The sequence below is a fragment of the Mugil cephalus genome, chromosome 19 (genome assembly GCF_022458985.1).
Source record: "Mugil cephalus isolate CIBA_MC_2020 chromosome 19, CIBA_Mcephalus_1.1, whole genome shotgun sequence".
NCBI classification, from domain to species: Eukaryota; Metazoa; Chordata; class Actinopteri; order Mugiliformes; family Mugilidae; genus Mugil; species Mugil cephalus.
The window spans coordinates 14,014,597-14,042,256 of NC_061788.1; the positions used below are offsets into that span (position 1 = coordinate 14,014,597).

At 42.3% G+C, this 27,660-nt stretch overlaps 1 protein-coding gene across 1 annotated transcript in view; it reads right to left on the bottom strand.

The window, feature by feature from the left end:
• The window catches only part of si:dkey-112m2.1 (transmembrane protein 132C), a 149,352-nt gene that overhangs the window by 92,517 nt on the left and 29,175 nt on the right, over window positions 1-27,660 (bottom strand). The window contains exon 3 of the mRNA XM_047570684.1: window positions 8,363-9,287. Within this exon, the coding sequence (XP_047426640.1) occupies window positions 8,363-9,287 (925 nt within the window). The remainder of the gene's footprint in view (window positions 1-8,362; window positions 9,288-27,660) is intronic.

Sequence of the window (27,660 nt, forward strand, 5' to 3'; positions counted from 1 at the left end):
AAAAAATAAATAAATAAATAAATCCTTCATGACAATCTCAGCTGGTTCACAGTAGAGCTATTTTGTTACCGCTCCAATGGATTTACGATCAAATGCAATCACCGTTTCATTGTTGGATGTAGGTCTTGACACGTTGAACGGTCTGCACCGCGAAAAAAATTCTCGACTGATTGGGTTGAGTCTAGTGTCTGATTTAAAATTGCGAGATGCATACGGAAAACATAATGTCTGTAATGGCAGCCAGCTCGAGAAAAATCACAAAAATCTTTTGCAGTGATCCCAAAGGCGTATCAATCTGTGTGGCATATATCGTAGGTAATGGCAGCAGCCTGAGAACAAATTTGAGAGCAGCCATTTGTGGAAGACTTGATAGTTGAGTGTTAATCATGTTGGCGGCGTCTTGAATTATCTAGAGATTTTACGAACTGGTAATTTAAAGGCTGCATCTGTCACCTCTGCTGCCCTTTAGGGACCTTTAAATGGCTACTTCCCCAACATCTCCTGTTGTTTCATAGCATACACGTCACCCTTTTTCACTCAAAATGGTTCTCGGCGACTTTTATCCCGTTTCATCCTTTTTTCAGTGCCTGGGCTTTTCTTACCGTACCCCAAGTTCAATCCACTACTGTAATGGAGAGCAAAATGTGAGCGCCTTATTATTTCTTATGAGCAAATGCCTTGTTAAGACTCGAGGGTCACAGCTTTATTAGTCTTAGCCACGTGTGTGTGTGTGTGTGTGATCAAAACCCCACACGGCTCTGACTCTTGAAAGCAGAAAAAGTAATTATTTTATCCTGGTTTAAATTGCCGGAGTAAAATGATACTAATCATATGCACTTTTCTGATGAACCGGTGTTGCGCGTTGGCCTCGTAAAGCGATACAGAAACATTGTGGAAGCCCAGGAGCTCACAACTGATATGAAGGAGGTTTAAGATCTGTGGGAAATTTGAAATATTTTATTTATGTATGTGAATCGAGTGAAAAGAGTTGTTCGGCTCTTCTTGCATCTGAGAAACTCTTGTAGTTGGCGTTTGCTGGTCTTTTTTTTTTTTTTTTTCCTCCTCTTGTCTCAGCGATCATTGCTTGTCTTGATTTGAAATTAAACTTTTACATAGAGTTGAAATGTTGCGAACTTTCTGATATAAGAATTGCAACATTTTATTTGTGTAATAAAAGACAACATCAACAACGGGAGTCTCAGAAACATTAAATTCTTAAGGGTCCATGACATCAAACTCAAGATGCCAGTATCTGGCCCAGCATTCCCTAAAAATAGTCAATATGTAGGTATTCTTTGTTTTTTGTTTTTTAGTGTTTGTCATTTCAAAATGATTTAACAATGTTGACGACGCCACTCGCACTAAGTGGCGTGTACTAATTTGGGATCCAATAAAATGCTTTCCCCTTCACAGAGAACTAGACTACGTTTTTAGGTCCGCTTTTAACTCTTTCACTGGCATTGTGACCACACGGTTGATCTTTTTTTGTAGCAGTAGACAATAAAAGGCTTCATTTCTAACCATGGCTAGTCATTCAGTTTGTAAGAATTTTAATAATGATACATCAAAATACTCAATTTGCAGTGCACGCTATTAATATCGATTAAAAATCGATAATAATTTCGATTAATTTCTTAGTGTGGAAGCCAAAGGGTTAAAGGAAACTGCAATAACACTCCACTATCCATTTCAGGGAGCTTTCAGGGAGCAATCGGATTGAATTGTGTATCCACCATAGACAGTATCAAGATGGACGGTGGAACTGCAGCACAAAAGTGAGGCCAAAGCAAGTAGAGCTCCCCCTGGTGACTGGCTGCAGTATAAGTCATAAGCGCCATTTCCTCCAAGTTAGCGGATAGGACTCGGGCCAAACTAAAATACACGTCAAATGATGTTTTTCCAAGATGATTTCTGACATTTTAGGTCGTTCATACAGTGTTGATGCATGTTCAGTTGTTCAGTTGTCTTTTTTTTTTTTTTTGTACAAGTTCTATTTTAGTTGGGTATATGACAAGATAGAAACTGGATAATGGTGACCACCAGATGCTATCAGATGCTATGCCAAGTGCTCCACAAACTGGGAATGTGAGAGTTGTAAGAAAAAAAAAAATTAAATCAGCACAGTGTATAATCCTACATTCCTCTGTAACTGGTGGAGGTAGAGCGTATAGTCGGGTTATTGATATCACGGCGCCATATTTATACAGTCTATGGTAGATTCTGTGTATCTTCATACAAGTTAAAACATCTGAGGAATAGATACACTTCCATACCTAGTTCTCACTCATCAGTGATCCTTCTCCATCTAGACCACACAGGGAGTGCTGTTCTCTTGGGAGGATCACACACCAGATTCCATCATTCACTGATGGTTTAATAAAAAAAAAAAAAAAAAAAAAAAAGCCTGCAAGGCTTCCACAAAACTTCAAAGTAACCAGGAGAGAGAGAGAGACACCGGTGCAACCTGTGACCCTGTCGATTCTCCAAGCCTTGGAGGTGTATGTCACTCTGAATGTTGCGGCACATTTGTATGACTCCAAGCTGCCAAGTTGTAGGATAAAAAAAAAAAAAAAAAAAATCCCTTGGGAACATCCAACCTTTCCAATGGAAGATAGACATGGCAAGAGTAGGGCGGAAAAAAGACTGGCAGTGGGGAAGTGACAGAGCAATAAATTCTGGGCTTCCAAGGTCCAATAAATTCATCAGCTCAGACACAAATTCAAGGGAAGAAAAGTGATGGAAAATCATTACGGTAGAAATACAAGGATTCAAATTACTTGCTGCCGGCAAATGGTGATTGCTTTGTGGTGGCAGGACCCAATAGAGACTAGAATCTACATAGTGAACTGTCTCGCTAGACCTAAAATGACTAATTACTTATTAATGAGTAGCTGAGGAAAGTCTGTGCTGTCAGAGTAAACAACAGCGAGCAGGCCGACCAGAGGGTGCCGGGCTAAGGAAGAGCAGGCGAGGGTAAATATCCCAAATTAAAAGTCGTCTCTCTTGATTCAGAGTGAGTTTTCGGCGTTTCAACACATAGAAGATTACATGTCAAATGAAGGGAAAGCAAGAGTGTGACAGAAAAGGAGGGTGCTAGTACAGAGAGAAAGGTTAAACAACACGAGGAAGGGAGAGGAAAAAAATAAAACAAGACAGAGCAGAGGCAGATAAAATACAAGAGAAAGAACAGATAAGTACAGAAATGAAAATGAAAAAGAGACATACCTATCTTGGGTGACCTTTACCAAGAACCGAATCACAGAGGAGAGCAGTCAAGATAAGGCTAATACACTGAGGAGAACATCTTTGTTCCAACCTTTTCTCCCGCTGATATTTCAGCAGACAATGGCCAAAAACAAACAGAAAAGGCACAAGACCCGTAAACATGAACTGTGTTAGGGATCACAATTATCTGACACAGAGTGCCGAATGACATCTGAATAATGACATACCGGCCTCAGCTCAGAGCCGTGTCTTCACAGAGCCTGCCTCTTTCACCTGCTCAGTCTCTATCCTAAAGCAACCCGCGCCGACTGTTTGGGCCGGTGCGGCATGAAGAATCTCCTACTTATACCTTCACACGCTCGGATATTAGAAATTCATTTGCATTCATCAGCAACACCGCCCCAGAGGGGATCTGTGGAAATATGTTGGATTGTTTAGTCAAAATTACAATACAGCTGGGGCAATTTATCTTTTGAAAAGCCTGTTAATTTGTTCTGGAGGAAATGGTGTTTTCATTTGCATGTTGAATAAGGAGTAGCTGGAGAACCTTTTTTACCAACCTGTTACACCACTCTCTCCATGGCTAATGAGGCAGGGAGCAAGGAATTAGTGATTCCGGTGGGAGCCTTTAGCATGACAAACACACCGTGACTTTACAGTTGGTGCGGCATGCACGTCCGCACGGGTTGTGGGCGTCTGCAACGCGCGCGTGCACGTGCGACTCTGCACGTGTGAACGTGAATATTCATGACCGCCTGCTTGTTACGGGGATTGAAAACCGGCAATTACGTTCAAAATAATTACATTACATTACGCAAGACTGAATGTATTTGATTGCACGATGAGGCAGAGAGGAAAAACTTGACCATAAAATATGCTAAGTGCGCTAAATTTATGTGTAGAGCTAAGCTAAGGGATGATGTGCAAATTTTAAACGTTACGCCACATGTTCAGACAATCAATTTAACATGATAATCGTGTAATTCCACAGTCTTATCTCTAATCCAGCAACAATTTCCTGTTATCAGCAAAAAATACATTGAGAAATTAGATTCTCTCCATTTTTGGCGTCACTTACGTCGATAATCTAATCTCATTTGTTAACTCTTGCTTAGATTTATGTATTATTTGGTAACTAGTGAACAACTACAAGAACTGAATATTAATGAGAATATAATATAAAATGCTCTCATTTTTAATGAACAGACATCTTTCATGGTGCTTTTTCCTTTAGTAGAGGATGTTATGTTTTTTCCCCCCCTGAATAAATGAAGTAAAACTGTGCTTACACAAGAGCACAGCCGTTTAGCAGACCGCCCCTAATGCGACCCAGGATGCATGTTTGTGCTCACACTGCTCCCAGATTGTGGCAACTCTCAGCCCAGACCACCTCCAAATGTGTGTGAGTCTCAGATGGCTCGTCAGTTCGTTCAAAGTGTGTTCACACCTGTAATTAAAGCTGGCCAGTTGTGATGACATTGCTCAGGTCGGATGTCAACTCAAGGTCTGAGCGCGGCCGTAGTTTATGATAAATTTACTTTGCGGCTTCCAGGTTAAAGAACCGCCGCGCAGAATTTATTGGCCACTGTAGCGGTGAGGCTGGTGATTGAAAGAGGCTTTATACTCCTCTCCCGAGCTTGTGGTTCCCAAAAAGATGGCGCCATTAATTTTAAGATGACACTTTAACGTATAGAATCAAAGCGCGGTGGCACAACATGGAAGGCTCTGAGGAAGATGATCTGCTGATTATGTAGCTATAAGAGCTCATTTTAAGGGCTGATAAACGTATGTAAATCAGTTAAACATTAATTAATTCATGATTCAAGTAAAAAAGAAACTAAAAATGTGTGTTCAAATATGGAAACTTGTTGGGTCTCTTGTTGCCGCACTATGTTACATTGTGGAATCAAAACTGAATAACATATTTGTCTTCTTTATACTGCAAAACTGTGCTCTTTGACCAATATATTGATTCATTTGATTGCTACTAAGGTAGAAAAGCTCTATAGAAATGCAGGATTATGATCTACATAACCACCGTGACCTAAACGATGGCTGAGTCCTTTGACTCAAACAAAGTGAGCGCAAATAAGCCTCATGATTGCGTGCATTTAAGCTTGCTGATTGTACACGGCGCTCCCAAACAAGCAAACTAAGGCATTATGACGTGCACCTTGATTTTGAAGCGACGTTCTCATTGGTCTTTACGTCATGCCCTTTAAAATCTATTTCAGATAAGCACTTCAGCAACGAAAGCTGCCATTTTTCAAGGTTACCCATCCGTCCAAATGCAAAGCAATCTGATTGATAAGCAATAAGTCGGGACGAATAAACACCACATTATGTTTCTTAAAATGCAGTCCTATCAAAAAAAAAAATATAAAAAAAGCTTGGAAGATAAGAGTCAAAGATTTGATCTGACAGCAGCATGTGTAGAAATAAAGACTGTCCAGAGAGATCCTCACTGTTCTTTTGGCACAAGTTAAACTGGTTGAGGAGGAGGAGACAGCAACGATTGAAAGGAAAATATGGAGAGGAAGGGAGTTTCTCCATAAATAGTTAATGATGCCTTAACAGCTGAGAGAAACACACCAGGCCTACTTGTTAAGTAAGCTGCATGTAAAGGCAAACACTGGCCAGCAGTATGCAAACACATTCGACGTAGCAAATCATCTTAAACAAGTCTCACTCCAGCCTCCGCCTCCAGGGATGCAGAACTTGAATTCGCAGCATCATCGTGGGGATATCGAGTGCTTAAATGATTTAAAGCCTTGTATTGTCAGGAAATCCAGCATCACACAGAGAATAAGACATCCAATAGCACCGCCGGTTTTGTCCTGTGAGATAAAAGCAACGCACAACAAAGCTGACGTGGGATTAATCCTGAGTGTTTGGATGTTCATTTACAGAGTTTGGTAAGCTGGCAGTCAAGTACTGTAACGTACTGTGATTTTCAAACACTTTGAGGATTAATCTTTTGGTTGCTAATGAGGTGTTTTGGTAGAAGTCTCTGCTATCCCGACGGAAAAACAGAAAGATGAACTTCTGAACAGTTGGGCTGCAACACTGGAGCAAAAAGGCACTAAAGGAAAAACACCGCCTTTAAAGTTCCCGTTTACACACATGCTGACAAACGCGATAAACACACACCGCGAGCGCTAATACTTCATGGGAGTTCATCATCGCTGGAGTGAGAGAAAAAGCAATGAGGCTTTTTGGCAGATTTCCTGCTCACCCAGGGTTGACAAATTGCCAGGGCTCTCTGTCATAGCTCCGCTTTGAGGCTGCTAACTGTTTCATCTAGCATGATTTAGATCTCAGGCATAAAAGCAGTCTACTGGAAATGCATATTCCTTACACCTTAATTTGCATCACACAACATGCAGCAATTACAGTCACTTTGAACGGTAATTTGTATGAGACAAAGCTCAACGAATCAATAACTACTAGTTTGCAGCTGTGCGGAATCACCTTGGATAAAAAAAAAAATAAAAAAAGGCGATCAAACTGGCAATTTTGGAAATGAGTACCTCAGTAACACAGAGGTGTAATTGAGGTGTAATGCAGTCAAGGCGATCTGCATCATCACAGGTGTGGTTTGAATTGTCTGAAGCACTCCAGTAACTCATTAATATTTTTAATATTAATGAGCTAATAAATAAAAGATGTTACGGTAAATGTCTGCTAAAGGCAATACTCGCTAAATGTGTTTTTTTAAGTGTTGTATTGGAATTTATTTTTCACGTATGAGTAAGGTTTAGGGCGACATTTGTAAATAATTATACCAAACCACCACATGTGACACATTCACTCTAAGCAGGAAAAGAATTGGTACCTGAAATAAACTTTTGTCAAGGATCCAAGAAGTTAAGAAAATCCATTAATTTCTTTGGTAAACCCCGACATTTGCATTGATTTGCATTATGGCATAACAAAAATGACCCCAAAAAATAAAAAGCTGAACCTAAATGTCAAAAGTGTTGGACTTCTTGAGTAAAATATAACTTTGCGGTTCTGACGCTGCGTTGCAAGCATCTCAACATCGACCCATCGCTTGTCAGAAACATTAACATTGCTGGATTGAGTTTTGTCTTCTTGGTGCCTGCATAAATTGTAACTGCTTTAATGAAAAGTATCATCGGTATTCAAGTTCAAAATGCTTTTCGTAGCGTTAAAAACATAACGGGTGAAACAATCAATCGAAAAAACTTTTTCGTTGAAGCCACATTTCTCACACAACACATCTGAACAGTCCAATATTCGGGTCCAGCTCTGACATAAACTCCCTTAAAACTTTGCCGTCGGTTATGTTGAACATCACTGAAATAGCTTGTGCTCCCTCTTACAGAACACTTTTAAACTTTCAAATGCCTTGAGGTTCAGAGCTGGTCTGGAGCCAAGATTCGGAGTGAGGCAAGCTCTTTCTTTGACAATGAAATAACGTTTCAAAAGAATATGATATTATACAGTTTTTTTTTTTTTTTTTTGATTCGTAGCCACATGGCCTAAATAAATGAATTACCTAACAGCTATGGGGCATTAGAGCAGTGGTGTCATGGCTGGAGTTTATAGTGGCAAATCAAATGCTTATCACACACAGTCTCTAATCTCCAGTGCCAGATTAATCCCTGACGATTTTGTCAACGGCAGATTATTTTGATCAAACGAGCTTGTTGTACTTAACGTTTCAAATCCACTGCGGTATCTGATGGCGCTAAAAAGAAAACACAATTCTTGGACTTTGTCCGTTTTGCTTACCGACCGAGATCTCTGGAACGAGAACACAGATTTGACATGTTTTCATAACTGCACACGCAGTACGTTATTTTAGAAACCGAAAGACATTATGCAAGATTTATTACACCCTGCATGATCCGTTCCACTCCGATGACTCAGACCAACTGTGACTAAGAATTTTTTAAGGAAATTACAACAGTTGAAAACACACACATAAAAGCCAGATGGGACATTGTGTAGAAGTGGAGTGTTCTCATAGGTTTTATGTATCACTGGCGCTTTCCCTATAATACAACTGAAGCCTCTTTTCAACGGCGTGTACATCCAATCATTTCTGTTTGGTAATAGAAAACTCATTCATACAGCGGCAGGGTAAACATCCAGGAGGAGGCTGACTCACCTGAGGGTGAAAATCTGCACCGAAGACAGCGTGGACAGGGCCAGAAACGTTGACACCGTTTCTCTCTGCCGAATGGGCTTGGATGGCGCCATCACCACAAAGTTGTTGTCCAGCTTCAGCTCAGAGAGTGGCTGAAACAGCCTGACACTCCCGATGCGCTGCATGGGCGTGTGCCCTGCAAAATAGCCCAGCGGCCTCTGCTGGTCCGTGTGAACGGAGCTGCCCTTCCTTGAATCCTCCGAGCTGCAGTCGCCGCTGTCCGTGGTCTGAACCATGTAGTAGAGCTCCACGGGGGTTCCCTGGGCCTGCTCGGAGACCCTCTGCCTGCCGGGCCTGATGGTGGGCGGGCTGAACCAGCTGGCCAGGGGCTCCAGCTCGGCGACGCATATCCCCAGCTCCCCTTTTATCCTGCATGTCCCGCGCACCTCTTGGGTCTCGTGAAACGCAAACATCCTGATGCAGGGTAGCTTGTGGATGGCGCTGTAGTCGTCCCAGTCCCTGCCGGCGATGTAGAACAGCACCTGGACCTTGGGCCAGCTTGGGTGAATGCGCTCACTGATTATATACGTGTGGACCTTCCAGTTGAATGTGAAGAGGGGCGACGACGACGCTGATGTTGGCACCGGCGCCGAAGAGAAGGAGGGCGTGTTAAATGGCCCTGGCAGCGTCTGCAGCATGTCCAGAGGGACCGGCTGCTGGACGGACAGCGGTCCGTAGCTAGCGTTGACAAAGGGCATCTGCCGGGCCTGGTGAATGAAAAAGGACTCCGTTCGAGCCTGCAGGCTGGAGTTCCTCATTAAGTCCTGGTTTGCCTCCTGTAAAAAGAACGCTGACTCCGCATTGAGGATCTGGTAACTGACAGGCAGATAGATTGGCGTGGGGCCGTACCTCTGCAGGCCCTCCAGGATCACCTTGCCGTCCACCACTGAAAGAAAAGGAGAAAATGGCAATGACCCATCAACCTCTGTTTCGACAGCGTGGAATAACAATGTATCGCGGTCACTCGTCGCCGTCTTTGTCTAGACCGTCATCACAACCTGACCCAGCCGTGCAATCAAAAACTGAATGAAATAACTCACAAAACGGACACGGGCACTTAACATTTAACATAACATTTGCATGTACTGCCTGTGACCTGAGGCAATCATATCTCCAGCTAGTTCCAGCAGTGAATGTTAAAAGGTTTGTTGGAGACATTTCCATATGGTATCGCTCTCATGAGCCACTGCTCTTAAAAGAACTGGTTCGCTCCGTTTCAATGCACTTGCGTCTTCCTCAGTCACTTGCTTATCTCAGTCCTTTTCATTACGACGTGCTAACCCAATCTTATTCATTTCTCTAGATTCAAGATTCAAATAACTTTATTTACCCTCGAGGGGCAATTAAAGAGCACACAGCCAAAGACAAAGTATATGAATACATTAATATGCAGTGCGTTGGAGTCCAGTCCAGCCCACCTCGGGCTCAAGCTTCCTGAGAGAGAAAGGTTTGAGGTTGGGTGGGTGGATTGTCATCCCTAAGGCAGCGCTCCTCTCTTTCAATTTCTGCTTCCTGACATTTTTATAACGTGACTCTGTCTTTCAGGCCTCTGTCTGTCATTGCAGCGCTTCACTTTTGCATCACTGCCATCAAATGTGTTGAAAACTGTCATCAAGTCACATCCTGCCACAGATAAAAACACAGTCGAAAAATGCATGAATAACCACTGTATAGTGTGGTCAGACACGTTATAATGCAGTTTGGCTAGGCTTTAATCACGTACTTTCAAAATCATTATTTTGCACTTACTTGCTAAAAGGACAAATTCTAAAATAATGAATGCATTTGCAGAATTTAAGACTAGACGTATACTCTCCAATGGCCCCTTCAGGAGCCATACTTAAACCTGGAATTATGCTTGTCCATCCCAGACTTGTAATCAAGGATGCACAAAGGTGACTTGGTTACGTGCACGCAGCTGCTTTTTCTGTGCTTGGCTTCATTTTCATTTTCAACCTTTGATTCACCCACCTGCCCTTCCTTAAGCACGTATCCCTCTGTGACCTATGATTACCCATAACACCTTTCTCTGTGTCTACATTTGCCATCTTCAGAGAAACATAAACGTACCACCTCTTCTAAGGTACTGGAAAACAAATAACAGGTTTCGCCTGCGTTCCAGTTAAAATTAGCTATTCAACCTTTGTCATTTTTTTTTCTCATTACCGTTTCTCCTCACAAACACGCGGCACGCTGTGACGGCCAGGCCTCACACAACCCTAAGAAAAAACCTGCTTCCATCTCTCCCTCTCCCCAACCCGCAAACCCCTCCCCGCCCCGTCTTCCCCTTTGCCATAAAGCCTCAGATATTCGGACTGACGGAGGAGCCCATAAGAGCCCATTGATTTTCTGTCTTGAACCCCGTGTGCTGTGGGAGATGTGGCGTGGCGGTGATTTGTGACAATCCATGGGCGCAGAGCAGCGACCGGCAGCTCGCCAGCCTGACAGAGCCATGCGCAGGAGCAGCGTTTCAGAAACAGGCGTGTGGCGTAGGGGTAAAAACCACCATCTTTGATCATGATGTTTTAGATAAGATGTAGGATCTGGGCCTGATCTGGTGTTATAAGGAGAGAATGTCAAGAGAAAATCAAGAAAAGAGACACGTCTTACTCTGTGTCATGGACCAGGTTATATATAACGTGCCTGTTCTGCCTTGGTCTGAAATACAACCCGCAATGGGGTCCTAATAACATCTGATCCTTCTTCTTTAGTCATACATTTTAGGTACACCAGAGCAGCAAGGTCTATTTTGGTATTATTAGAGAGAATTTGGATCAAAGCCTCAATGGCAAGAAACCGCGGCTCCCATTTTATTCTCAAATAATTAAGACTCATTTGAAAAGAAAAAGTTGCGCCGGCTCCTCAACCGAAAAACAGGGCTGCACCTAATTGCAAGCCTCTGTCTTGTTTATAATCACGGGCATTAATAGTTAAATGTCTGACTCTGATACGAGGAACAAATGAAAATAAAAGGAACTAATCATGAATGTAAATTAGTTGCGCTGTTTTCCGAGCAGTTGCTTTTATGTTTTTATTCATGTTGCACACCCACTTCAAAGTCGGGATTTAAACGGCGTGCCTGCTGGGGAGGAAGAGGAAAGGTTGTGAAGACCTTCACTGAGACACAATGAGTGATTGCAGTCGCATAGTCCCGACTGAGAGAACAGTGTTCTTACAATTGTAAAATCTGAGACCAATGTCAAGAGTAGAGCAGGTGCTTGATTGCTGCTTATAGTCGAATGAGAGGATTCTCCTGTCTATCCTTTTCTCTGGGGGATGTGACACACTGTCCTACTTTCCACTTACTATGACACAGATGAAACTAAACACCTCATTACACCAGAAAGAAAAAAACTGTTGTAATTTGTAACTTCAGATTTAGAATATGTCTCTCTCTGTCCGTGACACCAATAGGACGTCGTAAATAGAGGCAAAGCCGGTTTGATCTGCAGCCCTGAGTCGCCCTTGGATTTCATGTCTGCATCTACTGTACTTGTAAATCATGTCCGCACGACTGTTTCTGCAAATGAAAACGCGAGTGATTTGTGTAGATATCTCAACATCTGTGGTAAATCCTGGCTGTAAACTCTTGCGGAGGATTTCTGGGCACTGCCGGCCCCTCAGGACGCGTGGGGGCTGAGGAGTCTCATCACGTATCAAACACGCGGTTCAACCGGACTTCGTCATTAGACAGATGTTAGGTTCGGGATTTAATGTCTTGATGTTATATTCATGTGGTGTGTGTGAGCCGGAGCCGTGCCGGGAACATCGAGGCTACAAATTAAAATGCATTTTAAATACTTCCCATGTCATCCGCCGTGCAGCGAGGAACTTGGAAGGTAAACTCCACAAAAGATGGCATTAACGCATTTCTGTCCTCAAGACAGGCGTGCGTAGGCTTCATATCAAACCGTTTTCTTATAATCACCTGTTCTTATCCCCAGAGACCTGAGTAGAACTTCACCCAAAAATGTAATCCCTTCATCTTGCCTCCCTCCCTCCTCCTCCTCCCATCTTTATCCTCTGCCATGTGTGCATCTCGCAGCCACTCCCTCATCGAACATATTAAATTGGCCAACTTCAGTCATACATTAATCAAACAGACTTTCTTATACGAAGCTCGTGGAGAGAGAAGGGGTCGAGGTAAGAGACGGAAGAAAGAAAAAAAACAGGATGAAGTGGGAAGCGGTGATTATGATTATGGTTAACACTAAAGTGATAAAAAAAAAGAAGAAGTCGAAGATCGTAGCTAGACATGGCGCGTGTAACCCACGTGGCTCCTCCTTTGTAGGACCGGGTGTAAATTTAGACTTGTTTTTCTTGTAAAACCCACACGGATTCAGCAGAACACTTTACTCGCTCGCTCTAGGAGAAACTGTTCAAGAGTTCGCTGCCTTCCAACCCGCTGACGCAACAGTTCCTGACTTTTTTTTTTTTTTCCACTGAAAAAACAACCACTGACAAAGACGACTTGTGATATCTATCTACATCTGATCCATCCGTCTGTCCGGCCAGCATTCCCTTCAGACTGCTCTGCTTTGACCTGACAGGCTCTTAAGCGCTCCGATCTGTTAATATGAAAAGACCAATCGCAGCAATTAAGCAGTAATCCTGCTAACCAGGAGCTTCATTTTTATCCAGAGACTATTAAAAACACATTAGCGTGCCACACCTTTGAGCAGGGTGACATGTTACCTCATTAAACCGAGAAAGACACTATAGTTAATATAGACTTGGTCTCATTTTAGAAAAGAAAAAAAAAGAAAGACTTTCATACTGCATAGGCACAAGGCAGAAAAAGTTGGTTGACCAGACATTTTTATATAGATATATTTTTTTATTATTTTCTCCCCACAAAATCGCAAGTTAAAATTTATTTTAATGGACTACACGTTAACATGAATCCAACATATTTTAGTAAAGGGTGAAATGGAGCCAATCACGAGACTCCGTATTACACTGACTCGCTGCGATCGGCTGAGAGTCTGTCCTGTCTCTAGGTAAAATCCGAGACGCACGCTGCAATATTAGCAGAAGAGAACCTGACAGTGCAGCTCGCTCCCATCAGACAACCTCTGAGGCCGAAGTGGCTTGTCAATTCACTGTCCCTACCACATTTAGCTATGTTTAAAGTTAAAACTTGAATCTGTCAGTTATTTTCTTTATCTGGCAACCTGCCAGTTAGGTATGTTTATGTTTACGGCAGTTGCCCGGCCGCCCTACTGTTGGACATGTTGAAGACCCCTGGCTTACGAGATATTGCAATGAATTATTCAGCTATGTGTCAAATAGTTTTGAATACAAGGTGTTTTTTTATTATTATTATCATTATTTCGTGCATTAAAAGGATTTGCCCACCAATGGGCTTTAGTTAGACCTTCGCTGTCCCAGTTGTCACTTTCAGACAAAACCGTCTAATACGAGTCACCCTTTCAAAATCTTTCAACAACCTCCAGGAAAAACGCAACAAATGTGAGCCGCTATTTGCAATTACTGCAAGACATCAGAAAGCTGGTCTTTGCTGAGGAAAATGGAAGTCAATCAAATGATAAAACTACCCACAACACGCTATTTCCCTTGCTTGTGGATGCATTTAGTAGTATCGCTTATTGCATCGGGAAGTTGGAAGACTGTTTACTCCACTGATGTTGCCTTTTAAAGAGGAAGGCACATCTCTCTCTCTCTGTCTCTTTTTTTTTGTCTCTTATAATACTGACATTTAAAAAGCTTTTGAAATCCCAAATTTTCATCAGTCCAAAAGGTAAAACATTAAGACGTGATCTTTACATGGCATTTGCTTTTGTTAAACATTTGCTCAATGTGGGAGCTCGGCCTGTAGAGAAAGTGCTTGGGGGACCTTGAAGTCTCCGTCGGCGGACCTGCTGTTGGTCAGTATGAGAGGTAACTTTCTTATTTTCAGCTTCAGAACAATGGAATGAAAAGGGTATTTTGGGCTCTTGGAGGGCTGGATATAAATGTCAGCTGCAGCTAAGATGGAGAAAAGGCCACTGGCAAAGTCAAGAAGTTTAAAAACCTTATCAAAGACGGTTTCATATAAAGTCTGGTGTGCACATAAAGGGGAAAGAGAATGCCTCCAAAACCTCTAAGGAGCAAGACACTTAGCTAAACTATTAAAAAAAAAATCAAAATCCTTCCTTTTCTGGTTAAAGAAATTCCTGGAACCCAAGTAGAATTAGTGAATTATTATTTCTAAGTCTCACAAGCAATCTGAAGAGGCACCGTCGTAAATACAGCGGCTAGCATTGTAATGCCCAGTCCTGGATGATATCTCAACGCAAACAAAACACACTAGAACACTAATCGCTTTAAGTGCCCATCACATGCACCCTGACACTGCAGGAGAGCCGGGGCAGAGCAGAGAGCCCACTCCCAGCTGGAGGTTAATCGGATCACATAAAAGCAAAGCACACCTCATCTTTCATCACTAGGCAACACATTTATGCAGCAATCGATAGGTGGAATCATATTTTCCCCTTTCAGAGAAATGAGGGAAAATGAAGTACTGTGACCCGAGCGAGATGGATGGGGCACGGCCTCATACCTTACAGATATCAGCAATAAGTCAGTGCCTTGTGTTTCTCCCGGGCTTGAGTTGTTTTTCGCCTCAGACAAATCTTACGGGCTCTTTAGTCCTTAAATGGCTTTGGGTCGTTCATGTCGATAAAGTCTGAACACAAGTAATTTACGGCATTCTTCTTTTTTGTTTAAAAAACTCCTCATCTTACCTTTCAAACGCACTGAAATAAAAATTTATAAAATCAGATTGAGCAAATACAGGTACATTTTTCTGGATTGCTCTGCAGCCACAAAAGACCCTCCCTCATTTTCCTAAGGACAGCCGCCATCTGATAAATGAACATCGCTGAGCTTTGAAGAAGGACCCGTCACAAAGGTTAAATTAAAAATAGATATTCTAGCGTGTTCTGAGATTCACGTTTCAGTCGGGTCGTTTTAAATTCTGCCGAGACAAGAAGAAAAATCGCGCCTTTCCGAGAGATCCTTCTTTATGGAAAGCATGTTAATACATCTGAAATAATGAACATTTTGCCTGCTCTGTCCTTGAATAACTAATTAAGCAAAATAAATGAAGTAGCCCGAGAAGAGAATTAAAACCATTTTAGATGACACAGCTGATCAGACTTTGAATGTGCCTTCTACCATTAGTGAGTGGTTAACTAAGGGCTCTCTTTATGCCCTTTGACACAAAAGCGTGAATAAATCTGGAATGTTTAAAGTTAACATCAGGGACAAAATGAGAAGTAGTCGTAGTTTTGCTGAAATGCTGAAAAAATGAGTTGTCTGTAAGCTGTCGTTCCTTAAACAGCAGATGCGTCGCATCGAAAGCCGCCCCAGTTAGATCCGAGAGGTAACTGCTGCTGAGAATGGCGTTTTAAACCCATCGGGCTTGCTTAGAAATAATGTATTTTAGTGTTACAGGAACCCTAAACAAATGGGAAAGAAAGAGCCTCGTGTTTGGGCATACGCCCGATGGGACAAATTTCAGCAGCTTCCAAACATTTCTTTTGTCTGCGTAAAGGACTTTTTTTTCCCCTCCACTGGTTCTGCAAGGCATCTCGTCTCCCTGGTGGAGGTACTCGGCAACAGCAATGAACAGCACTTTGCCAGTTGTGCGGAGAGGGAAAAAAAAAAAAGAACTCAAAGCTTTCCGCCTTGAAGACACATTTGGGACATGAATGGGCTTTTTATGACACTTCAATTCTGCCCGTTGCCTTTGGGCCCAGTGTTGTTCATTGTACAGTGTTAGAAAGGGAGGAGGGGAATGGCGGTGCGCGGGGCCACTAAGGAGACGACGGTTGTTTAGACAAGATGAACTCTGAGACGAGAGCTCTTGAAGAAGCAGCAAATGTGCTGAGCAGAGCAGAGCAGCAGTTAGCCTTCTTACGAGGGCACCCACAGGGGTAATCGAAGGCTTCAGCTTTAACTATGCCGGCTCTGCTGGTGTCATTTAGGACCACAGCTTGCCTCTCTGAGCTCATGAATGTGACCGTCCCTCTCTCTCTCTCCGTGACTGAAGTCACTGCACTTTGTAAGCGAGTCAAATAAAAGTAGTGACAGTGACAGATGATGCTGTGGTGTGCTCAGATAGCCGGAGACCCGTGTCATAAATAACAACAGCACACGGTAATCACATCCAAGTGAATTTCAGATATGCTATATGGTAGCATACACTGGGGACGCTTTTTTTTTTTTTTTTTTTTTTTTTTTGGTGCAAATATATAAAAACACATGCAGTTAAGTGGGTAAGAATAATGCAAAGAGTTGGCAAAAAGGAGCAGGTTGACTAATGCTCTGGCATTTCCAGCAAGGTTACACTGTGAGAAAGTCAGTGGGCCTTGGACACCAGGCACTGCAGCTGCTCCAAGAGCTCAAATACTGCAAACCACAGTATTAATTATGCTCATGAGAGGCGACAGGCGGAAATCCAGTATTTACTTACTTATTCACCATCTTTAAATACATTCAACATTCATATGGAGATGTAATGCTGTGTTTCGCAATTTGCAAATTCTCATCTCATTAGAAAGGCCCAAATAAACGACCACTAGTTATTAGTAGTTATTACTAGTACAATTTTATGTGCCACAGCTTGGAAGCAAGAATAATAACATTAAAGATTAGAAGAAGAGCTTCCAGGATATGAATAGATTGTTGTTACCAGTTATATTTCTGTGCGATGGGGACTTGTTTAATGTCTTCACTTGAAATATCTTCACCTCGAAACACCTTCCGTCCATGAATAGTTTATCACTTTAAGCACTGTCGAACTTCTGCAATTGAGGATACTATGTTCAGGGCTGTGGAGACAAGGACAATGGCTGTTGACTCCACTTTGTTGGCTGGTTAGAGGTTAGGAGACGGGCAGAAGACTGTTGGTACTGTTGGTAGTGCCCCTAAATCTAAAGCCTCGTCCACATATGAAGGGGTCTTGCTTGTTGTCGCTTTGCATAGATGACAGTTGGCTCCTAGTGGACGTAAGCTATTGCTCACGTATGGACAGAACTAGCTCTTCTTGCCCTCTGTTAGAAAAGAAAATACAGTCAGTGTCATTGGTACCGCTCCATCTGGGTTTACCCAGAAATCCAAGTTCCGTATCAGTGGGGTGAATTTGGTTGGTAGAAACCAAAGTCATGGCTGGTGTTTTCCTAAACTTTTTGAGAAACTTGCGTCTTATGTCGACTGTACCAGTGAGCATTTAACGTAGGGGTTCTAGTCCATTCTTTTGAACCTGTAAAAAGCATTGTTCCAAATCAAAGTATGTCCATTCAGAATACCTGGATATGTTCCTATCCCACCCAGTTCATCTAGGATGCATGGGGGAATAAACTTGCCCAGACTTGGCACAGCCAGGTATCCCAGAATGCATTTCGTGGTCCGCTGCTGTTCCATTTACGGCCTGTTTGTGCTGCCTCCTCCCATCAGAGCGGAAGTCCGACCTAGCAAATGCTACGCAAATTCCGGACTTTTGCTTGGTAGTTGGGACTACACAAGTTTGATTGATAAACACCCAGTCATTCCCAACTTTTGCTGGTCCACAAATATTTTCTGTCAAGTTGTTGATGCAACTTGCTGACTTTTATTGATGAACAAGCAAGTCTCGAGCTGCTGGGGGCTCACTGGGAGGATCGATCTCACAATCATCACAGCCAAACTTGCGAGAATGTATTTGTGCATTCAAAGTAGAAATTCTTCCATGCAAGGATGGTCTTATGTTTGCCCATATAGTGTTATGCGCATATATTATGTGCAGTGCCCAGTTTTTATGCGTGCTGGTTAAAATTGCATTGTCGTGTCTTCTTTTATTTAAATAATAGTTTTCCATTCCCTGTTCATTCATCTGAAAACAAAATAAAGTAGTAGCTCTGGGGAACAAAAGGGCCGAGCCATAACTCGAAGAGAAAAACAATGGTACTCAAATGTAGGAAATGTAAAAAACAAACGTAACTGGACTATTAGAGTTTCTTTGAATGTCTTTAATGAACTGTACAAGTCCAGCTACCCTTGTTTCAGTTCATTTTGTGGTTATACAGACAAACAGGACACTACTGAACTCTCAACAGTTGCCTGTCTGAAAAGGTAACGTCACTCCTGACCAAGACCAGTAGTTAGAAGATGACTACTTATCTTCCACTTCAAAGTATGTTCTAATAATGACTGAAGGTCATCCTTCAGAATACGAGATTGCAGGAAGAAAATGGATGATTCGTGAGAGTTTAAATTTAAAGTAAAAGTAAGAAAGGAAAAAAAAAAGTACGATTTGTTAGGAGTCCCTGTCCAGCGGCTTTACACGGCAACACGAGGGAGCCGTAAATTAAAAGCGATATTTTACGGCGCAGTAATGCTAAAAATGGCCCTAAGATGTTAGCGATGCGCTCCGTGGACGGCTGTAATTGCACAAAGCTCCCGCACAAGTCATTTTTTACAGCTCAAGGATCTGTATCCGCTGCCGGGTGGTGGGAGGATTTAAACATGAGTCGGGCGGGCGGTAGGGGTGGTGCGTTACGGTATAATGAGCGCTCTACGTGCGACAGCATATATGGCGAGATTTATGTAGTTAGGGAGGAGAACATCCGATGATCAGACCGTGCAATGCAGATATGGGGTAGTCCAGTAGAGATGAGACTTGGATAAGTTCAGGGTTATACTGTGTGGTATTTTATCACCTACTTGTGCTTGCATCATAACATACATGCTCGTGCTGTCAATGTGAGCGTGTTACCCTTGTTCACGTCTATGTGTGAGCGAGTGCGATCGTGGAAGCATGGACACACATTGAACTTCATAGAGATGACTGTCCTGCAGCCTTAGGCTCGAGCTCCATCCATAGATATTTAGATTTTAAGCCAGCCCGCGCCCCACTGCTCAGGCTGCAGATGATCACAAGTCGAGCCTCTAAAGATCCAAGTGTAATATGAATATAAGCATGGCCCAAATGCATTTTTTGAAAGTTAAGGAATGTGTGTAGCGAGATGCCTCTGGCAGAGATACAGTGGACTGGGTTGATCAATGGATGGATGAGGGCTGCGCGCTTCTGACAGCAGCGAGGTGGTAAACAGCATGGAAGAGAGGAGCCTGGTCTCCCATGGCCCTGAGGAAGTCCACTGCACGCTCCAGCAGGAGCAGAGGGAGAGAACAGACAGTCATTTCGCGGCTGCTCAGAAACTCTGAAATGAGATGAACTCCGAGGTCTCTCCCTGCAGCAAGAAATGCTCACGGCGTGCATTTCTTTATCCATACCCTCCCTCAAAAGTGCCACAGAGAATTTTGGGTCTTGGAGTGAGCGTAGCGGTTATGGGAATAAGCAGGAAATGGAAATAAAGATGCCGAGAGAAAGGCTGTCTATCATTCTCACTCAATGCTCAGACCTAGTTTTATTTGCCGGGCTCATCCTTCTGTTGCCAGATTTTGTGACTAACAGAGGCTGTGAAAGGTTTAGTCAGATAATTACCTCGCGAGCGCCTTGGGTTTTTGCTGAGAAAAAGCTTTTGAGAGAGTTTCTTCATTTTTTATAGTCGGCCGTAAAACAAGATGCAGCGCATCATAAAATGTCTTTACATCACCGTGGACCTCTTTAAAATGCTATCTCTCTTTGGCACATTATTCATAGTTGAAGTAGCACTGATACGGAGGCCCAAGGTTACCATCCTGTGGGATAAATCTAAAATAAATAAAGCAGCTGACAGTGTGTTATTTCATCTTCTTGCAGATGGTACGGCTATGAGAAAGTTTTCTTTTTCGCACCATTTCAAGCGAGCAAAAGGACAACTCGGCGGGGCCTCCGTAATAACAGGTTAGGGAAATCATAGAGAAAGGAGGAAAGGCTGTTGAGGAAGGACAATCTTCAGTCAGAGACACTCTCGACTTCAGTTTCAATTTCTTTGACCGGGGATCAGAAATCTGATGGTACAGTGAGATTGACAGAAGCTGTACATACACTCAACCGTGTTGGTCTCGAGGTGGAAATATGCATGAACTGGCACGTGAAGACGTTATATTCTCCAACTATGCATCTAAAAAGGTGTTCACACAGATGTGAAAAAAAAAAATCTCATTAATTCACGCCTGAATTCATGGAACGACTGAAGTATTTTAAATCCCTTCCTAATGCTCGAGATTCTCGAGCCTATAACTCCATCTAACACTCGATGTAAGTTTTCATGGCGAGTGAAAGAAGCTTTCGAAACTTAATTCCTCCAAGACACCTGAGAGCGCCTTGCCAGTAGAATTGTTAAATAAGTCGCACCAGCAGGATAACCTTTGACACTGCTGGTTCTCGCAATGTTGGTCTCTTTTAAAAGTATGAGGGCAACAGCGCACAACATTTATCCCAAGGACGAAGACATTCCACTCAAAACAAAAACACAGTTGTTAAAGGAATTCAAAGCCACATTCTTTCATAACTTAATTTTTTTTCTGCACGCGTTGACTTTCAGAGACATACAATGCATTGATTACAATGAAGCAAGGTCACACGCCCGTGTACTTCAGCAGCTGGATATTAAAGGATTAACCTACAGCAGATGTTTTACGATCACTGACAGATATAAGTCGTATATTTTAAGACCGATCTATAAGTTGCAAACAACATAGTGAGGTTTTTACAGGGTTGCTGCTGCTGCTGCTGGTGACAACAATATGGAGTTTACAAGTATTGACTGGAGACTTGTATTTTTTACCTCTAATTGACGCGATATGGTTTTATTGAGGTTGTTTAAATTTAAAAGAGGTATGTGTTGAACTGCAATAACTGCATAAGTCTGATATGTTGGCTCTTGAATAAGTGTCTGTATTTCAGTGTGAAGCTAGGTCTGTCTGATAACACTTTATGAAACATTACATGCTGAATTTATTCCGCACATAAAATGACTAACCAAAGTCATGTGGATATCTCCGGATGCCCCTGTAGATTGCAACAAACACGGTAGGTTACTAAAACTGAGCTGTAATGGTAGCCCCTAGTCAGATAATGATTGAGCTGTCGTTGTAGGCACAGTTCACTTTAGAAAATGACGCTCGCAAATCAAAATTTGTGCGTAAATGTAACTTGTCTCGTGTCACGTCAAGTCACGTCCCTTGTTATCCGCACCGCTGACTGCATTTTGTGGCATCCATACGTTCCTGAATAGTAGTTCTTGAGGTTGGTGTGGCGATGGCTCTGCCTGTCACCATCTCGGCAGTTGCTGACTAATCTTAACACCCCATCTAATTGAAAACTGGTCAAAAAAGTGGGGTGTGAATGGAGTTGAGGTGGATGGTCGACACCTAGGCAAACAGATGGAGAACTCACCTGTCAGTCATAGTGTCCACGACCTGAATTGTGTTTAACATTAAGCCTTGGCATCATTTTAGCAGGCGGTTTATGTAAAAAGTTAACCCCCATAATGTAATATAAGGAATGGAGAAATTAGCTATAAACAGCTAAACCGTAAGAAAAAAATGCTATAAAATTGGACATTTTAAAATGGGGGTGTTAAGGGATTAACCCCCGCCCTTATTCTCTGACCTGAAATGCTTAAATGAATTGGGATGCTATGCCTGAGGAGTCATCCAGGTCATGATGTGTCTGACACAAAGCTAAAACAAAGGCTGCTGGACTTGTTTTCTTGAAGATGTTTCACTTGTCATCCAGTTGCTTCTCCTGAAGAGAAGGAACCACTTGTAGAGTGGGGTTGTCAGTAGACGGAAATAGTTAATTGTCAATAGTTGGTTTCCATAGCTAACACACTTTAAAGCAAATTAACACACGGTATGTACTTGACATCACAGCTAGCGAAGTCTCCATGGTTACAGTCACTGAGTGGCAAAAAAGTGACAGTTGAGCATGGAGATTAGCAGCATTAGTTTGAATCATAGGTTTTAATAGTGTCTAACAAATATGCGGACGCTATAGTATTGTATGGCTAACGTTAGTTCTCAGTAAAGCTCTTGGCATTAGCATCTTTTATTTAGCTATATTTATCATTAAATGAACCAAAACTAACTAAAACTAACTGAAACTGAGGCTAATCCACTTTTACAAATCCATACTAGTTCGTGTGGATCATTGTCAGGTCCAATTGACCTTAATCTGATCAGATAATCCACATTTTTTCCAGTCTTGCTGTATTTACTGATACATTTCACCATGTTTTTGCCGCCCATTGTGACGTGGTCTGAGGCGTCAGTGACGTCATTGCATACCCTCTCTAACTTTTTTTTTTTTTTTTTTAAACTGTATCTGTTTTAAACTTTGAAAATCTGGACTCTGGAAAGGAATATTTTGTCAGGTGTGTGTTACTCTCACCAAGGTCTCAGCTGCTCAGTTTAGAACTCAGTTCACATCGGCAGTAAATGCAAATCATTTTCTTCTTGTCAACAGAGGAATCTCACAGGGCTTTGAAGCTGAACTTGCCATTCAGAAGACCTGTTTCTTAATCCGCTTCTGCTTGTTCGTTTCTGCTCGCGTTCTTCTTCTGCTTCTTCTTTTGGCAGTTTTTACCCCACAGGGAATATTTATGCCCTCTGCAGGGTAAAATTATTTACCACGGCCTCGCTCTTAGATTCTGCTTGCTTTCCACAAGATTACTGATGCCCTGAGCGCTACCTGATTTCCCAAACTGCAGTCAGGCTGAGGTCATTGTCACAAAAATTAATAAATGTAGTGTTAAAAGCAATTAGCATTAACGCATTCATTTTTAATGCCCTAGTTTAGGTACTTGCTAATTTACTGTATTTCCATGATTCCACATAAGCGCACAAGCAAAAACATGAGTACATTTCATGTTTCATTTTTTCTGTCACCTTGGACCCACATTGAACTACAGTGCACGTAGATATCCTATTCTGCATGTGATTCTTATACCTCCATGTAAAGGTCAGTGTGGCCGTTATGCCTCCAAGTCCAATCTAATCTAATAAGAAGGAGCTCAACTAATAGCTGCTTATCTTGAAAGTGTCCAGCGACTTCTTCCCACTGAACAAGCGGTGTGGTTGTAATGATGGTAAACGGTGGGTCATTTAATCTGTCACATGATCCACCTCTCTCCAAAAGCGTAGAAGATGGTGCCTACTGACTTTGGCGATCACCTGATTGTATCAGGTCTTCTGTGGAATATTTTTACCATCTACTGTATAGATTGGATATAATTTAGAAAATTAGAAAATATCCCCAGCTGAAAAATGATTCATCCATCGCACCATGACATTTGTGTTAAATGTAAATTATTGGAATTACTGTGAAGCAGTTAGGCGTTTTATTCAAAATCATTATCATAGCCTTTATTTAACCAGCAAAGGTATCATTAAAGGCTGTTTTTTTCATTCAGCAACACAATTAACAGGGTTGCAGACACACTGTATATAAGCGTTGGCATTTTACTTGAAAATAAATGCTGAATTACACAATCAGAAAAAAAAAGTTTTTACAGATCATCCATATCAGGTATCAGACAGATGAAATGCAAGTCAGTCAAAACATCTAAACCAGATGTGCTTCCAAAATGCCCTGAATTCATTCAGTAATACCAGCTTCCTAAGATTTGGGTAATTTTGCAACTGAACGTGAGGAGTGGGAGCAACACGCTTCAGTGTTAGCGATAGAACATGTCCAGTGTGGTAAATCGACCTGCCCACAGCTGTAATGACCTGTGGTTCACCAAGGACTCCACCGACAACACATGCATAGTTCCTCTCTTAATTTGCTCTATTAGCATCTGCATGAGGGCATTTCTGCTTACGTGCATTGGTATTCACATCACGTGTCCGCGCGTCCTGCACACAGAAGAGGCTCTCAGAGTAAAGCACTGAGCTGATGAGGGCAGATCAATATCTAAGCTGTCTATTATTATCTCCAAAATAACTGGGAGCCTGAGATGATTTACCCAAGTTAATGACTCTAAATACCAGCGCAAGACAACTTACTTGTTTACCTTAGTGTAAATCAATCTGACACAGAGAGTGTGGGTGTGGGCGGATTCATTATATCTATCCAGGTCTTGTTAAAACAAAGAGTCTCCTTGACTTTGATCATGTCTCCCAGGATGAAATATGAACCTGAGCGTCTGGGCAGCCAAGCAGACGAGGAGGTTCGCGAAAGCACGTAGACGTTTATTTATTTATTTATTTTTTATTTTCCCATCAGTGGAGCTGATTTACATGCGCCGTCTTTACTTAGGGCTCGCGTTCAGTGAGCTAGTGGTTTTTTAACAACGCAGCTGAGCGGTTCATGAGCATCACATTGGGCATCACGCCTCGCAACTCTTGGCAGCGTCGCACAGCTCCCCTGGCCGCTAGCGAGCTCTTGTTGTTTTTTTATATTCTCACTTCAGCAGCAAGAGCCATCAAAGATGAAAGCGCGGTTGCTCTTTGTCACGCAGAGACAACAGTCATGAAATTTTAACAGCTAGAAGTACTGATCTAGCAGCGGAGACAAAACTAGTCCCTGAGCAGAACTCAAATTCGGTGACACAGATTCAGAGAAATAAAAAGCAGCCTGTTAATGGAGAGAGGGGGCTCGTCGCTGTGCTTCTCATTGAGAAACTATAAAGCACTATGCATATGCGGTTTGAATGGGCGTTTGTATAAAAGGTGCATACTGTGTTTATACGTATATGTAAGCACTCTCGTATTCATAAAAACACGACAGTAGAAATTGTGCAGGAGGTCAGAATTATTATAAATTTTACTTTCATACCACAACAACACCAATATAATGAGCGCGCTCGTTGCACAGATAAGCCTGTCAACGCACTGAATGAGGCTTCACTTTAGTGTACGTCGTGTCAGAGATCACAGAAAATGTTCAAAAACAGTTTCTCCACAGTCCCAGAATTATATTCAAATTATATTCAATATTCAAATATGATAAGCGGTGACATTTTTTCTTGATGAATGCTACAAATTCATTTTCTGTTTAATTTAATAATTTGTCATCAATAATGTAAACGACCCAAGAGGAAACGGACAAAAAATAAAAAAAATACAGGCCTGTTTTACAAAATTGGTGGTGGCCTCAAAGTGTGCACACCGGTCAATACACCCATCTGTCACAGCATATTACAGCCTGTCGACGGCTACAGAACTCTGGCCCAAAATCCCCCACAAGGGCGCTCTTCATAGCCGGCCTATCTCTCCAGGGCTCTCATTCGCGACTCGGCAACACTGTGAACTCATTTCTGAGCCACACAGGATGTTTCACGCTCCCCATTCAGCCAGAGATGAGATGGCTTCAAAGGTCACACTGTTTTCCGTGCGAGGGGTCTGCCCTGCCCTGCTCTGCCCGGGAAACAGACAATGGGCGACGTGCGGGCCTCCGTGCAGCGCGTTTGTGCGTGAGCGCATACCATTTAGCACGCAGTGTGCGCCGGTGTTTGTGTAGATGAATGCCGCGGACCATAACATGGATTTGCTTTAGAGGCTTTGTGGGTGTGTGTTCCTGATCAGTGCGCAGCCCCCTGTAGAGATCAGTGGGGCATGTAGAGGAGTGTCTGCTCCTGCCACTACACGGTGCTGCTGCTGAGCTGACAGCGCGCTCTGCTCAGTGGCTTGGATATGTGAAAGGATGCTGGGCAGCTCGGTGGGGGTCTTAGAATTCTACACACACTGACCAAAGTCTCCGGAGTGTCTGTTTTGATCTAAGTGATGGTGCAAAATTAGCAGTGGACCACTCTGTGTTCCCACTTTTGCTCGCAGTGTCTGTTACAAAAATATCTCCCAAAACTCACCCTTGCCTTCTTTTATTATTAATTTTCGGCTCTCTATTCATGCATCATTTACTGCCTTCTGTTAGAAAGAACTTTTCTTTTTATCTGCTAAATGTGTCAGTAACTATTGTAGAAGACACAAGGGCAGGGTGACATTGTTTGCAAGGCAACAGGACTGAGAAATGATGCAGTGCCTCAGATGGCCACTAGAGGCAGCGAAGGCAAGTAAGTTCAACAGTAACTTCGGTCTAATTTATCAGTTTTAATTGTACGTTAAAAAGTTAATTAGTTAAAGTCATGCATAATTAAGGGCAGGGACGCTTTGAGTGGAAATGGGCGTGAGTGGTAGATATCTGCCTAGATGTCACCTCCACCTCAGCTCCGCTCATGCCCAACCTTTTTTTTTTGTTGTTGTTTTTATCATTTTTGAATCAGCTGGGATTAAGGCAGACTCGGGCACTCAGGCCAAGATGGCTAGAGCCACAATGCTAAGCCCAAAAAAACTCAGGAATCCTATAATATGGGTCAATCCATGACGGAGCCTTCCAAAAACCATGTAATTGTCGGAAAGTGCAGACAAATGTTTAGTTCCTTACTAATGTTGATTGGCCCTTCAGCCCTTTGTTATTTGCATTCCCACCACCAGTCTGAAGCATTACCATTCTATCTAATCTGTTTTGCACACTAAGAGAGCCCCAGAACTGACTGACAGATTAAGTAGAGACCCCCTACATACTATGCCCTATGATATTACAATGACACGCAACAGAAATCAACACTAAATGTTTTGTAGTATTGGCACCTCAGCATTTCTTTATAGTAGTGCCATGGTAACCGCTGAAACTTGCTCTGTTTGAGATGACAGTCTTTGCTGTAATTATGAAATCAAACATTGTGGCGTTTAATTCAAGTTAGGGAAACGTTAGGGACCACAGCGTTGGTTGACATCAAGGAGAGACTAAAGAGAACCTTCGCTATTCAACATCAAGAGCAAACGCTTAATGAAGATAAAACAGGAGATCAGAATAAGCCCACCTGAGTCTTCAGAGTGAGTGATTATAGCAGCACACCGGCAGCAGTGGTGAAAGCGAACGACATGCTTGTGAGTCATACACACATTTTATATGCCTTTCAGTTGCCTTGCTGAATTCAAAGAGCTAATATTCAGAAGTATAAATAATACATGGACGGCCTGAATAGGAGTGTTTTGTTCACAAATATATATATTCTATTTTGCAGACAGATTTGGCATTTGCAGCTGGGCATGGTCTTGAGCAGCGCTGCTCTTCTAAACAAATGAATAAATCTTATAAATCTTTACACTCTGCTGGTTTTACAGCTGACAGTTAATTATTTTCATCACTGTTCATTTCTTAAAACATATTAGTTTTTTTATGCATCTGCAGATTAAGTTCGTTTTTGATTTTCACACATTGTAAATATGATCCAGATCCAGATTTTTCTTGTTTTTTTTCTGTCTCCGCTGTCATCTTTCCTCCTCGCTCCCCATGAATATAGTTTGTCACACCTATATGTTTC